The 16,382-nt window shown below is 37.7% G+C and overlaps 1 protein-coding gene across 4 annotated transcripts in view; it reads left to right on the forward strand.

Moving 5' to 3' along the window:
• The window catches only part of MTRF1 (mitochondrial translational release factor 1), a 109,298-nt gene that overhangs the window by 53,914 nt on the left and 39,002 nt on the right, over positions 1–16,382 (forward strand). For 3 of the 4 annotated variants that reach the window (XM_006776931.2, XM_015572590.1, XM_015572591.1), the window contains exons 2-7: positions 2,839–2,979; positions 3,071–3,251; positions 5,940–6,365; positions 9,252–9,343; positions 11,199–11,280; positions 11,461–11,568. In XM_006776931.2, coding sequence (XP_006776994.1) covers positions 5,948–6,365; positions 9,252–9,343; positions 11,199–11,280; positions 11,461–11,568 — 700 coding nt within the window. In that variant the 5' untranslated portion in view covers positions 2,839–2,979; positions 3,071–3,251; positions 5,940–5,947. The remainder of the gene's footprint in view (positions 1–2,838; positions 2,980–3,070; positions 3,252–5,939; positions 6,366–9,251; positions 9,344–11,198; positions 11,281–11,460; positions 11,569–16,382) is intronic. The other variant, XM_015572589.1, reaches the window with a different exon arrangement.

The following is a 16,382-nucleotide window of genomic DNA, read 5'->3' on the forward strand; positions in this document are numbered from 1 at the left end:
TCCTCTGAGTCTCGTATGCTGTTCTCTTTCCTTCTAGTTGAAGAATTTCCCCTCAGTCAGTCTTCCTGTGGTTCTGGGCGATGTCCATTCTGTCTTTTAGTTGTATTTTTGAAGTGGTTGTTCAAGGCAGCTAACTCCAGTGTTTACCTATGCCGCCATCTTGGTCCCCCCTCCCCCCGAGTATATTTTAAAAGTCTTTTTCTTCTAGAGCTACATACTAAAATATTTACAGATGAAAAAATGATGTTCTATATTTCACCGAAATAATACAGTGAGGATAGAGAGTAGGAAGAGGGCATGTGAAATACCGAGTTGATAACTGTTGAGAATTTGTGATAGCTATATGGGTTCATTATATTGTTCTATTTGTGAACATTTAAAAAATTTTTTCATAATAAAAACTGAAAAAATAAAGATATATATCGACATACACACACATACAGTGTAGATTACATCACATTCCTCAATGTAGACCACTCTGGGTCTAAGTTGGAAAACACATTAATGCTTATAATGAGTATTTGAAAATTACTTATAAAGGATATTTGAAGGAGAAACAGATGAAAAATTAAATTTATTGAAATAAAGGTTTGAAAATGTACAATTTAAAACCAAAGTGGCCTGGCCATTGTAGGTCAGGGATTGAACGTCAACCTATGAACCAGGAGATCACGGTTTGATTCCTATCAGAGCATATGCCTGGGTTGCCAGTAGGGGGCATGCAGGAGGCAGCTGATCAATGATTCTCTCTCATCATTGATGTTTCTCTCTCTCCCTCTTCCTTCCTCTCTGAAATCAATAAAATGTATTAAAAAAGAAAACCAAAGCAAATTATTTAAAAAAATATTTAGGATGATAGTGAAAGAGAAATTTAAGATGACAGATGAAATTACCAAGAAGTTGTAAGAGTCAACAGTAAATGATCTTGTTAATGAGCTGACTTCACCCAAGGCTAATACTAGTTTAGAGGGGCAAAAGGGAGTTTCCAGGATTAGTCTTTCCTTGCCTTTTTTTTTTTAAAAGACATATAGTTACAAACGATTTTCTTTTCTTTTCTTTTCTTTTTTTTTAATAATCTTTATTGATTTCAGAGAGGAAGGGAGAGGGAAATAGAGACAGAAACATCAATGATGAGAGAATCATTGATTGGCTGCCTCCTGCAAAGCCCCTACCCGGGATCAAGCCCGCGACGTAGGCATGTGCCCTTGACCAGAATCCAACCTAGGACCTTTCAGTCCCCAGGCTGATGCTCAAGCCACTGAGCAAAACCAGCTCGGGCTTTTTTTTTTTTTTTTTTTTTTAAGAGTAAAAGGAAGATAGTAGGTTGACCTTTCAAGGCCTCTTAAACGCCTTTGACAGAAAATTATTTGAGTGATCTAGTTTCAATAATGCCAGCAGGTGGCGCATTCCTTTTTTTTTTCAAGCTAAGAAAAACTTGAGAACCATTATAAATACAAAGAAATAAAGAAATGCTGCCTTTTCATTCTTTGTATTTTGCTTGTTTCAGGGAAAATAATAAGAATATAAGGAAAATAATCTTTGTTTTGGTAATTCTTTTCTACTTTAGTGAGAACTTGAATTTTGTATTAAATTGCTAAATAATTCCTGATTTCATTTTTTTCTACAGTAAAATATACCTAATTGAAATTCCAAGCTTTCTAATCTTCACATTGTAGGATATCTTAAGATGCCACAGGTCATTAAGGCAGATTGATTGCCTTGATTGAATCCCTGCTATATCACTTACTAGTTTGTTTTTGTTTCTTGTTTTTTACCTTGGACAAGTTACTTAAGCTCTCTGTGTCTTAGTTTTCTCTTATGCACAATGGATATTCTAAGGTTATTGTAAGGATGAAATGAATTAATAGGTTTAAACCATGTAGATAGAAGTAGATAACCTTGAAATAATGAAAGTTGGATATGTGTTTACATATGTGGCTAATTCTTCTTATATGCACCTTCATAACCTAAGAGAATATCCTGTGAAGTTGGTAATATGGGATTCTTTTTGCTTTTCAAGAAGAAATATTGTAAATGTGGTTGCTAATGGCTGTATCCCACTGGCATATTTAAAGTAAGGGAACATGCTTGCCATTTCCTTGGAATTGTTTACTATTTGGATTTTTAAATTCTTTATTTAATCGGTGGTTTAGAAGCTATTAACCTAAGTTGAGCCCTTAAATTATATATGTGCATGAAACACCTATAAAATCACTAATTTGTAGATATCTATAGTCTCTCTTTTGGATTTCGTTATGATTTTTAAAAATACACATTTATACTCTCATTTAGTCATTAGGTCTTTTCCTAGGCAACAAAAGATTAAACAAGCAGAAGCCCCTAAATTTTTGAATTATGAAAATGGGGTCCTCATATAAAAGAAATTAAGGAATCACTACATTAGTGGCTCCATACATAAGAAAATTCTTGTAACTTTACATTAAATATATTGTCAATCTTCATCTCTTAATCAAAATTGTAGAGAGCATTCTCTCCTGGATTTCCCTTAACCCGAAAACCAAAGCTCCACCTTTGGGCGGCGGGGGCGCGCCTGTCCGGAGATAAACTACAACTCCCAGAATCACTGGGTGGGTGCTCCTGGGAGTTGTAGTACATTCTACCTTCCCGGCCCACCTCCTCGCGCCCCGGCCCTGCACCCTGGCCGGCGCCCTGGCCGGCGCCCTTGCGTCACAACCCTCGTCCTGGACTTCCGCTCGGGGTAAGTATGCCATGTGATTGCCTCAGGGGAATTTTTCTCTCCTTGTAATTTTTTCTTAATCTTTCTTGCTTTCATGTTTCTCTTCTGTTTCCTCTTTCACCTCATTGTTTTAACGAAAGCCCAATCACTATGGAAAAAGTGTCCACATGAAGGTGAAGACGGGAATCAATGATTAACCCGGCAGCCGTGACCCAGGAAATGAAAGTGATTCCGTGCCTTTCCGGCTGAAATGTACCGGGTTAGAGAAGGTTCCGACCTCAGTAGGAAACACTGACGCCTTTTTTATTTTAAATACTCACAATCCCTTTCTCTTTCATGATCTTAAAAGGGTTTGTTTTTTTTTCTTTCCAGTTTATTTTCCATGTTCCCTTCTTATGGGATCACTCCATATACGTGTTTCACAGTACGGCTGACACGTGCTGCGCGCGCCGGGATTTTTGTCGCGCCTGACGCGCGGACCCTGAGAGTTGTTGGAGGGGACCAGGGATTCTGTTAGCGGTGGTCGGCGGCGGAGAAAGCTTGCTGTTCTCAGGTATAACCCCAGCCTAGAGAGTAACCGTCTTGGCTTGTTGCCCAATTAACACTGAGGTTCATGACCTTGAGAATTATTCTACTCTTCCTAAGATGGAAATTTTAGCCAGAAGTGTTACAACAAATATTTACCACCCTTTTAATTCTGTCCGTTTTCAAATGGACACATCTCTGACGTGTTTGGGACGAGATGTAAAGACGCACAGACACTTCTGCTGGAGGACGTAACTTTCGTGGTTACTGGGCATAGATGTGTTTGTCCACAGTTCCTTTTTGAATGTGATTCCGTCTGTTAAAGTTCATTAGTAGAACCCTGCAAATTTTTAATATTTTGTTTTCTGGGTGATAATGATATATAAATTAGTAGACTTATAATGATCGATAGAGCTAATAAATGAATGCACCGCCTAGCAGTAGGAACACCAGAGACAATAAAGGTTGATTTTGGTACATTTTGACCTTTATTTCAACTTTGAACCACAGGATTTTTAGGGGCAAAGTTTTCTTCTTGGAACCCTTTCATACTCAGTAAAACGATTGTGTACGTTTGTTAGCTCTTAATTATCTCTGCTAGAGGGGAGGAGAACAGATAATTATTGTACACAGCCCATTTCACCTAGCTTGTAATTTTTTCCTTTTTAAGTTGTAATTTTTTAAAGTAACTTTTCTTGATTGTAAAAGTAATACATACTATAAATATAGGAGACTAGGAAAACACTAAAAAGTAGAAAAAATATAAAGCAAGCAAAAGGTATCAGTAATCCCACAACTAGAAACCATCTTAACATTTTGATATATTTATATTTTAGTTTTCTTTTTTCAAAATATTCTGTACCTTTTTTACTTGTATACCATGTATTGTAGATAAAATTAGAAAATGTAATTGAGATTATACTGTTTTGTATAGTTGATCCTTGAACAATATAGGGGTTATAGGCAACAACTGCCCAGTCAAAAATCTATATATATAAAAGGCTAATGTGCAGAGTGTCCCCTTGGGAATTTGACTGGGAGAATAGGAGTTCAATTGCTCGCTATGACGTACACTGATCACCAGGGGGCGGCATGGAACATGGCGGGAGACCAGCTGCAGCAGGCACTGAGGGATTGAGAGAAGGAGGAGGCAGAGAACCTGATCAGCCCTGATCCCCAGCCAGGCCTAGGTACCCTACCTGTGCATGAATTTCGTGCACTGGGCCTCTAGTTCATGTATAACTTTTGACTTCCCCAAAACTTAATTACAGTCATCCCTGAGTACACATGTTGTAGGACCCCCACAGATACCAAAATCCCAGTTGCTAAATCCTTTATATAAAGTGGTATAGAACAATGCATACAATTGACTCTCTGCCTCCACGGATTCCCAACAATGGTTGGTTGAATCTGCAAATGCAAAACCGGATACAGAGGGCCGATAACATATTTATTGAAAAAAATCAGGATGTTGTGGACCCGTTGTAATTCATACCCATTTTGTTCAAGGGTCAACTGTAATTATTACCATTGTCCCTTTTTACCAGACCTACTTTCTTAGTCTGTTAATATTTGAAGCTTTCTTCCTTTAGGATTTCAGCTGAAGGGATCATCCTTTTAAAAAATGTTTTTATTGATTTTTAGAGAAAGAAAAGGGGAGAGGGAGTGAGGGAGAGGGGGAGAGAGAGAGAGAGAGAGAAAGGAAAGAAGGAAGGAAGGAGGGAGGGAGGGAGGGAGGGAAGGAAGGACAAAAGAAAGAAAAAAAGAAAGAGCAAGTGATTGGTTGCCTCCTGTGCACAGGCTGACTAGGAAGGAATTGATTGGTTGCCTCCCATATGCACCCCGACCTAGGACCAAACCTGCAAACTGGACATGTGCTCTAACCAGGCATCAAAACGGTGGTCTTGCCAAAACCGGTTTGGCTCAGTGGATAGAGCGTTGACCTGCGGACTGAAAGGTCCCAGGTTCGATTCTGGTCAAGGGCATGTACCTTGGTTGCTGGCACATCCCCAGTAGAGAGTGTGCAGGAGGCAGCTGATCGGTTTCTCTCTCATCGATGTTTCTAACTCTCTATCTCTCTCCCTCCCTCTCTGTAAAAAATCAATAAAATATATTTAAAAAACAAAAAACAATAACAAAAAAAAAAACGGTGGTCTTTTGGTACACAGGACAACATTTAATCAACTGAGCCACACTGATTTGGGCAGGGAAGCATCTTTAAAGAGTGATTGTAGACTTGAAAGTGAAAGCACTGAGTTCTCAATAGGAAACTTGCATTCTAGAATCAGCTCTGTCTCTGTCTGGCTGAGTAAATAATCATGATTAAATTACTTCACTTCTTGGACATCTGGATTCATCAAGTGCTTGTTCACGCACTTAATTCTGTATTCTGAATACTTTCTATAAAAATAGCTGACTGATTTAACACATTCTATTGATATATTTATTGGTTACACTCTTACTTTTGCCTTAATTATATATATATATGTTGAGTGGGTAGAAAAAAGTGCTTTGTGCTTTCTTCATTTATTTTAATACACTCTTTTCAGAGGTTTGAGGAATTTTTTTATTTTTATGAGTTATGGAATTTGAGAACCATGTATGGAGCTGGCTCAGGGAGTGAACTGAACAAGATTTCTTCAGGTTCCTTCCAGCTATATTATATCTGCAGAGTTGGGGTTTTTTTTCCAGATTGTGTTTATTTGTTTTATTTCAGATGCTGAGATGAACCGTCACCTCTGTGTTTGGCTCTTTAGACATCCATCTCTTCATGGTCATCACCAGTGCCACATCCACCCCCTTTTTCATCAATTTACACAGATACATCTTGATACAAGGCTGGGGGTTTTTAGACAAAACAGGAATCACCTTCTCTATAGTCTGTTAATTAAGAATTGCTCTAAGAGATTCTGTCATCAAAACACCAAGATGCTCTGGAAGCATAAAGCATTACAGAAATATATGGAGGACCTGAATAAGGAGTACCAAACACTTGATCAGTGTTTGCAGCATATCTCTGTAAATCAAGGGGACCAAAGGTCCTTGAATCAAAGACATGCTGAGTTGGCACCACTTACAGCCATTTACCAAGAAATTCAGGAGGCCGAGAAAGCAATTGAAGAATTAGAATCAATGTGTAAAAGTAAGTAAAAGATATGTGTGTGTATAAGTACAGGATTGATTTTCTAAGTTAAATGAACTTAAGTCTTTTAAAAATATATATTTTTAATTAATTTCAGAGAGGAAGGGAAAGGGAGAGAGAAGTAGAAACATTAATGATGAATCACTGATTGGCTGCATCCTGCATACTCCACACTGGGGATTGAGCCCACAACCTGAGCATGTGCCCTATCCGGGAATCGAACTGTGACCTCCTGGTTCATAGGTCGACACTCAACCACTGAGCCACACTGACTTTATTTTTGAAAGTATCATAGCTGTCCCCCCCCTTTTTTTTTCTCCATTGACCCCTTCCACCTCACTCCTGCTCCCAAAACTCAGTCTTTAAAAAGCCTACAGGTAATAAGCTCTACACTTGGAAAGGATAGGACTTTGTATTCTGGATGTTTGAAGTATTTCAACTACTAAGAGACTAAGCTCCTTGTGGTGCTTGCCAGGAAGTTTTTAGGGTCTGGGAGACTTATTTAGAAGCTTTTTCTTTTTTTTTAAAATATATTTTATTGAGTTTTTACAGAGAGGAAAGGAGAGAGATAGAGAGTTAGAAACATTGATGAGAGAGATACATCGACCAGCTGCCTCTCGCACACTCCCCACTGGGGATGTGCTCACAACCAAGGTACATGCCCTTGACCCGAATCGAACCTGGGACCTTTCAGTCCGCAAGCCGACGCTCTATCCACTGAGCCAAACCGGTTTCGGCTATTTAGAAGCTTTAATTTATTGAACAGACCTTTACTGAGCACTGCCCTACAGTGCTACATACCAACGATACAAAAGTGTAGTTCCTACCCCCATCAAAGGGTTTATTTGGTCTAGGTATTATTTCATCACCTTTTAGCCATCTCATCCCAATCACCCCCTTCCCTACTAGCCATAGGCAGTCTCTAATCTACTTTCTGTTTCTTTAGATTTACTTATTTCAGGCATTTTTTATAAAAAGAATCCTATAGTATGTGTCCTTTATGACTGGCTTTTTTCACTTAGCATAGTATTCTAAAGGTTTATGTATGTTGTAGCCTGTATCCATACATCATTTTTTAATTGCTGAATTATGTTTCATGGTATGGTTATACCGCATTTCTTTTATCCATTCATCAGTTGATGGATATTGAGTTATTGAGTTGTTTTCACTTTTTTATTATTATGAACAATGCCGCTAGGAACATTGAGTACAAGTTTTTGTGTGGACATAGATTGCTGAGTGTCTCATAACTGTTTAACCTTTTGAGGAACTGACAGACTGTTTTCCAGGCTGCACCATTTTCATTCCATCCCCAGTGTCTGAGGGTTCTAATTTTTCCACATCCTTGCCAATCCTTGTTATCTGCCTCTTTGATTCTAGTGATCCTAGTGAGTGTGAAGTGATATCTCCTTGTGATTTTGATTTAACTTCTTTTTTTAAAATTAAAAAATATCTTTTTCAAATATGTTGTTTATTTTACAGAGAGAGAGGAGGGAACGAGATAGAGAAAAAACATGATGTGAGAGAGAAACCTCCTGCATGTACCCTCCTGGGGACCAAGCCCAAAACCCTGGCATGTGCGCTTGACGCAGTCAAACCCGGGACCTTTTAAGGTGCATGGGATGATGCTCAGCCAACAGCCACACTGGCTAGAGCTCATTTGACTTTCCCTGATTGATGATGTTGAGCGTTTTGGGGTTTTTTTGTGCCTATTTGTCATGTCATCTTTGGATAAATGACTGTACAGATCCGTTGTCTATTGAGTTATTTGTCTTTTTGTTACTGATTTGTAAGATTTTATGTTATAGACACAAGTTCTTTTTATTTGTTATTTTTATTATTGATTTGAAAGAGAGTGAGGAAGGGAGAGAGTGAAACATTGGTTTGTTGTTCCATATATTTATGCATTCATTGATTGATTCTTTTATGTGTCCTGACCAGGGATTGAACTCCTAATCTTGGGTATCAGGGTGACACTCTAACCAAGTTGAGCTGTCTGGCCAGGGCCAGACAGAAGTTCTTTATCAGATAGTTGATTTCCAGAAATTTTTCTCCCATTCTGTGGGTTGTTCTTTGAAGCACCACACTTTTAAATTTTGATGATGTCCATTTATCTTTTTATTCTCTTGTTGCTTATAATTTTGGTGTCATATTATCTAAGAAACTATTATATAATCTAAGGTCACAAAGTAGTATATCTTTGTTTTCTTCCAAGAGTTTTATATTTTTATAAAACTCTTATATTTAGGTCTTTGATCTACCTGAGTTAATTTTGTATATGATGTGAGAGCTATTTATTTTTAATTTCAGTATATTTTAAGTGTTTATTAATATTGCTATTGTCTTAGTAATTTTTCTCTTAAGAAAATTTTTCACAATATGCAGAAATTGAAAGAAAAGTAATGTTTCTAAATTCTCTTCTAGGCTTATAGTTCTGCTATTCTATAATAATAGTGATACCGGCTACATTTACTCTACAAAAATGGAAGCTTTAGCCATGCTAGATTACTCAGAGTGTGCTGGGTAATGATTGCCACCTTTAGACAAGAAATGGCTACCCCAGTTTACTCCAAAACATCGTATTTGGGTTTGTATTTAATTAGCCAGTCCCTGTTTGAGTAATCACTGTTTTCTATAATTACTTATAGACATTCAAATCATAAGCTGTTGGGGCAAGATCATGCTTCTTTTCGAAAACACGGGAATTTTTGGACGTACTTTACAAATACTTGTCTATTGATATTCTCTTAACTATTCTAACTGTTCTTTTGTATAATTTCTTGCCTTCACAACTGAAATAAAACTTAGTAGGCAGAGATTAGGTAGCTATTTAAGAGTTTTCCTGTAAGTATTTAAAACTTTTACATTACTGTTGTTGGTTTGTAGGTCTAAATAAACAAGATGAAAAGCAGTTACAAGAACTTGCATTGGAAGAGAGGCAAACCATTGCTCAAAAAATTAACATGTTATACAGTGAGGTATGTTTTAGAAGGTAACTGATCTCAATAGTGTTAATATACGCTAGATTATGCACTGGTGCTCAAAGTACTTTCCAAACACCAGTTATTAAATCTTCTCTTACAATAAGGGTTTGGATTGGGTTTAGTTCTGTAATTTGCTACAGAATGAGATTGAAGGAATTGTGATAGATGTCAATGAATAAAAACTCCCCCACCCCCAGCAGCAATATTCTAAAGTTGAATCTGTTAACTTGCCAGGCAAGGGAACACATGTTGATAAAGAAATTTAGTTCACCAAGAGGAAGCATCAGGGGTTTTTAAGTCTTAGAAAGGAGGAATGGTTCATGGTGATTGTGTTAATTAAGGATTGAAAATTTGCATTCCAGATAAAATGGAATGAATCCAAAGATCTAGAGACAGTTGATTAACACAAGTCTTTAGCTCCTTACAGCTCAATGGATGATTTGTCTAAAATCACAGAACTGTATACCATGTTCCCTTCTGTCATATTTGCCATCTCCTGCCTTCAGTCTTCCCTATTCTGGGAATCCAGTAGAGGAGCTTTGTGAGGTGCTGAAGGGGATCAGTTGGAGGTATTTAACCAACTAATCAAAGTAAGATGTCTGACTCTAATATTCTCTCCCATAGACTAGATCATTTTTAGCAGAGATGGAGTATTTTAAAAAATTGACAGTAGGGCCCTAACCAGTTTGGCTCGGTGGATAGAGCATTGGCCTGCGGACTGGAGGGTCCCTGGTTCAATTCCGGCCAATGGCATGTACCTTGGTTGTAGGCACATCCCCAGTAGGGGGTGTGCAGGAGGCAGCTGGTTGATGTTTCTCTCGCATCGATGTTTCTAACTCTCTATCCCTCTCCCTTCCTCTCTGTAAAAAATCAATAAAATATATATATATATTTTTAAAAAGAATTGACAGTAGGGAATATCATGACCCATAGGTACTTTTAGTTTGATTTGAAAGACCTTTCAGTAATAATAAAAAATGAAATTACTTCCCTTTTCTTCCTAAGAAGAAAGTTGGTTACTTTCTTTGTTAGGATGCTCCTTTTTTTTTTTTTTTTTTTTTAAATCTCAGCTAAGAAACTATTTGAGCCTTGTCTTGGGAGTCTTCAGCATCCTCTTTAAACAAAGCAACTCTACTGAGAAGGCAGGGCACAGCCTAGTGCAGTGATGGTGAACCTTTTGAGCTCGGTGTGTCAGCATTTTGAAAAACCCTAACTTAACTCTGGTGCCGTGTCTCATATAGAAATTTTTTGATATTTGCAACCATAGTACAACAAAGATTATACTTTTGATATTTATTTTATATATTTAAATGCCATTTAACAAAGAAAAATCAACCAAAAAAATTAGTTCACGTGTCACCTCTGGCACGTGTGTCATAGGTTTGCCATCACTGACCTAGTGCTTGCTGTCATTTATGGCAGGAGAGAATGTGCAATCATGTGAGAAATGATGACTTCCAAAGCTTTACTTTATTCATTAGATGAAAGAAGTTATTGTTCAGAACTAGTAGGTAGAATCTGAAGAAAATTGAATGGAACACTAGACTTTGATCTAAACTTCTGCATTTTAGAAAATTAAGATAATCTGGTAGCATCATAGAGAACATCCTGACAAGTAACTTCATTGTTAAAATAGTTGATCACTTGCTTTACGTTTAATTAGGTCTACTTATTAAAGCATTTTAGGAGTAGACTTCATTGGGATGCTATGTGACTTTGTTAATTACTGATTATTTTTTTATATACTTTGGGTCTTTTATCTAAGTTCAACTAAAGACAGTGTATATACTATATATGTATATAGAACATATATATATACTAGTGCTTATAGTTTTTCCCTTTTTTTTAGCTTTTCCAGAGTTTAGTGCCAAAGGAAAAATATGACGAAAATGATGTTATTTTAGAGGTGACATCTGGAAGAACTACTGGAGGTCTGTAAAATAATTTTATTGTAAAGAATATAAGAAATATCTAAATTTTACTTTGATTTGACACACTATAACTTTAAAAGTTTCACTTTTGAAGTAGTTACTCATTTCTTAAGGGACCTATAATTAAGAAGGGTTCTCTTAAATTTGTGCCAACTTAATATTTTTTGTGTTTTTGTTTAGGTGATATCTGCCAACAATTTACCCGGGAAATATTTGACATGTACCAGAATTATTCAGGCTATAAACACTGGAAATTTGAACTTCTGAATTATACACCCGCTGATTATGGTAGGTGTAGTTGAGGATTCTGTCCACTGATGATACTGAAAAATATTTTTCCCCTGAGCTTTATTAGGCCCATGTTGTCCTGTTTTTTTAAACATTTGATCTGTATGTGCTAAATACTGTGACATAGACTCATCAATCCCAGTGGCTTACCATAGTAGAGTTTTTAACTGGGAGAAGGGAGTGGGAGGGAGGGAGATATCCTCCCAGAAAGGAATACCTAAGTAAGAGAACATTTCCTTATGGAGGATAGGCATGAACCTTGCCTGGAAAAGCATTGCTTTGTTGTTCAAAGCAAAGGTATGTTAAGGCTTTTACTCTAAAGAACTTTATGACTTATGTGATGTATAATTGGAAGGTTTTCCAGTTAGACTAAGTGGCTAATGATATGTTAGATTTTTATGGGAATGCAGGAGAAGTTAGTCATTAGTCTTTAATTTCAAAAGTTTCCATCTACTTGGACTGATAAAAACTTAAGCAACACAAACAATAACAAACAATGCAAGCCTTTGCTCGTGCAAGTATGTTAAGTATGTTAAATCAGAACATCTGATAGTAAGTTTTTCCCATTCTTTTAATCCACCTGGAAGTAGTTATCTGCTTGGTTACACAGTGGTACACTGTAGTAGACAGAGGGGGTCATGAATAATAAACCACAAACTATCAAAGTGGAGAAAGAGGATTAATGTAAGTTAAACAATCTAGGGAAATGAAAACCAGTATATAGCATAAGTAAATTGTGCTTGGTACAGATTTTAAATACAGCCAGTGAGAGCAGAGGGAAGGAACAACCTGAGCAGCAGCATGCTGGTGGGAAAGATATTGATGTGTGTGTAGGACAGTGAGGAAGCCAACTTCCCTAGGGCACATTTGTGACGAGAAGTAATAGGAAATAGGCTTGAGTGGATAGAGTTTGAACATCCTTGAAAGCTGAACAGACCTTGACAGGGAATTTTATTAATAAAAATGTGACTTGATAAATAGACTTTTAAAATACATTTTTATTGATTTCAGAGAGGGAGTGACAAAAACATCAATGATGAGAGAGAATCATAGGTCAGCTGCCTCCTGCATGCTCCATACTGGGGATCGAGCCCGCAACCAAGGCATGTGCCCTTAACGGGAATCGAACTGTGACCTCCTAGTTCAGTGATGGCGAACCTATGACACGCGTGTCAGAGGTGACACGTGAACTCATTTTTTTGGTTGATTTTTCTTTGTTAAATGGCATTTAAATATATAAAATAAATATCAAAAATACAAATCTTTGTTTTACTATCGTTGCAAATATCAAAAAAATTTCTATATGTGACACGGCACCAGAGTTAAGTTAGGGTTTTTCAAAATGCTGACACGCCGAGCTCAAAACGTTCGCCATCACTGACCTAGTTCATAGATAGATGCTCAACCACTGAGCCATGCCAGCCAGGCAATAAATATACATTATAAGAAGATTATTTTGACACAATCTAAAGAATGGATTGAATAGGTTAGATTTAAGGCAAAGAGGTTATTAGAGTAATCCAGATATGACTGTGGAGTAGGGAGATGTGAGATACCTTCAAAGGAAGAATGGGCAAAATTTGGTGACTGGCTGACCACAAGAGGTGCTATTACTTGCCTAATATGTCCTATGTGCAATGTAGGTTGTTTGATCCTTATAATCCTGTGAGATAGGTATTATCAGTCCCATTTTACAGATAAGGATGTAGACTCAGAGTAAGTAACTAATCCAAGATCACACAATAAGTAATGGCATTCCGAAGATTAACTTTAAGCCTGTCTGATCCAGAGCCACGCTACATACCATTAGTCTATTCTGGCACAAAGGAGATGAGCCACAGGGATTCTAACATTTGTAGCGAGCAGGATTGCAATATTCATTCATGCCATTGAATGGGCTAGAAGTTACAAAGCAGAGCCAGCCCATTTGGTAAGAATAATGATAAGTGGTTTTTTAATTATTAAGCTTGTAGTTATACTGAGCATTCACTTAGAAATATCCAGTAAATTGTAAAGTTTTATAACCAGAGCTTTGGTGAGAGAACAGAATTGAAGAAAGATGTTTGATAGCTGTCAGCACAGAGATAATGTCTGATACTGAGAAATAGGTGAGGGAGAGTCTATAGAGAGGGACCATCCAGGGCACTAAACCTTGGAGAATGTCCACATTTAGAAATATAGACTAGTTAACAAAAGAAAAAGAGGAGTCAGATAAGCAGAAAAAAGATGAGGATGTATAATATGGAAGCAAGAGAGGAGAGAGTTTCTAGGAGAATCTAATCAGAAATAGCAGCATTATAAAAAAGAATAATGGAAAATGTCATCAGTGACCCCTGAGATATATATTTTGAATCCAATTTTCAGGAATTAGAGGGAGATAACTGAACAATAGGAAGAGATCAGTATCTCTTTCAGGTATGTAGAGCAGCCTAAACAATGGTTGGGAAGCCTCTCTTTTAGATATACCGACTCACTGGCAAAATAAAGATATTTTTTAAAGTAAGACAATGTTTTTCAAAAAGCAGACATTTTAAATATTTTACCCATATACCTTTAAAATTAAAGTCTAGGAATAAACCTACATTGAAATTATAATTTTTAAAAATTGATTTATTTATTGTAATTAGGAGAAGAAAACAATGTGGTTAGAAAAAGACTAAAATAGCCCTAGCCGATTTGACTCAGTGGATAGAGCATCGGCCCTCGGACTGAAGGATCCTGGGTTCGATTCCCAGTCAAGGGCATGTACTTGGTACCTCAGTTGCAGGCTCAATCCCTGGCCCCAGTCAGGGGCACGTGCAAATGGCAACCAATCAATGTTTCTTTCTCTGTCTCTCCCCCACACATACACACCACTTCTACTCTCTAAAAATCAATGGAAAAATATCCTCGGGTGAGGATTAAGAAAAAAGAAGAAAAAGACTAAAATAGAGAAAGGGGAAAGCACCTATCTTTAAAATATGCATATTAAATTCAATGTGTCCCCCTCCAAAATGTATATACACTTTAACAGCTGATAGCTCAATTTTTTAAAAAATATGTTTTATTGATTTTTTACAGAGAAGAAGGGAGAGGCATAGAGAGCCAGAAACATCGATGAGAGAGATCAATCAGTTGCCTCCTGCACTCCCCGCAACCAAGGAACATGCCCTTGACCGGAATCAAACCTGGACCCCTGAGTCCGCAGGCCGACGCTCTATCCACTGAGCCAAACTGGTTCGGCTGATAGCTCAATTTTTAAAAAATATATATTTTTATTGATTTCAGAGAGAGAGATAGAGATAGAAACATCAATGATGAGAATCATTGATAGGTTGCCTCCTGCACGCTCCACAGTGGTGATCAAACCCACAACCCAGGCATGTGCTCTGACCAGAAATGGAACCGTGACCTCCTTCATGCCTAACCACTGAGCCACACCAACTGGGTGATAGCTCAATTTTGAAAATGAAATGTATTTCAATAACTGCTGCCTTTATATTCAAAGTGTGTATATATTTGGGGAGGGACCACATATGTGTGTGTGTGTATGTGAGAGAATTTATATATATATATAAATTTAATGAGAATTTATATATATATATAAATTTAATGTTTAATTAACATAGAGGGGAATTCCACAGATATACACAGCACTAGAAGCTGTGTGAAAAGGAACACTTCCATGCAAAATTTTATATATCAAATGACTTAAAGTCTTGCAGGTTTTGTTTTGAGAGCGAGTGAGAGAGAAACATTCATTGATGTGTTATTTCTCTTATTTATGCATTTATTGGTTGATTCTTGTATGTGCCCTGACCGGGAATTGAACCAGCGACCTTTAGGTGCATGGGACAGTGCTCAACCAACTGAGCCACACTGGCCAGGGCTCAAGTCTTTTTTAATGGTCAGTAAGTATGCCTGCCCATTGCTCTAAAAGGAGACACTGTATCTTCCAAGAATGTGAGCAGTTTGTCCTTTGCTCTAGAGCAGTGATGGCGAACCTTTTGAGCTCAGCGTGTCAGCATTTTAAAAAACCCTAACTTAACTCTGGTGTCGTGTCACATATAGAAATTTTTTGATATTTGCAGCCATAGTAAAACAAAGATTTATATTTTTGATATTTATTTTATATATTTAAATGCCATTTAACAAAGAAAAATCAACCAAAAAAAATGAGTTCGTGTGTCACCTCTGACACGCGTGTCATAGGTTCACCATCACTATCCTAGTGGGTGGGGCGTCCAAAGCTGTTCACTATACAAACACCCTCAAAAAGATTTTCTGGAACAAAAGGGCAGGCAGGTTGAACAGAAGAAACTGGTAGAGAATTGTCTCCCAACATTAGTATGAACTCATGAGATATTTTCTATCTCTGATCACTGAAAAGGCCTAGAAACAATGACCAGCCCAGTAAACATCCCTAGCACTCAATTGTGGTCTTAAAATATTCTTTCTCTTTGAAAGGAGAAATAGCTGGTTCCAGTGTGGGGCAGATGTTCAAAATAATCCTGGAATATCTTGTTATATCATTACTAGAGGCCTGGTGCATGAAATTCATGCACGGGGATGGAGGGTGGGTGGGGAGGATCCCATACCCCAGCCCTCTCGCAATTTGGGACCCCTCGGAGGATGTCCATTCCTGCGGATCGGACCTAAACTGGCAGTCGGACATCCCTCTTGCAATCCGGGACTGCTGGCTCCTAACTGCTCGCCTGCCTGCCTGCCTCTAACCACTGGGCCTGCCTGTCTGATCACCCCTAACTGCTCCCCTATCTACCTGGTCGCCCCTAACTGCCTCTGCCTGATCATTCCTAATCACTCTGCCTGCCTGT

This window comes from Myotis davidii, unplaced genomic scaffold (genome assembly GCF_000327345.1).
Source record: "Myotis davidii unplaced genomic scaffold, ASM32734v1 scaffold105, whole genome shotgun sequence".
Classification (NCBI taxonomy): Eukaryota; Metazoa; Chordata; class Mammalia; order Chiroptera; family Vespertilionidae; genus Myotis; species Myotis davidii.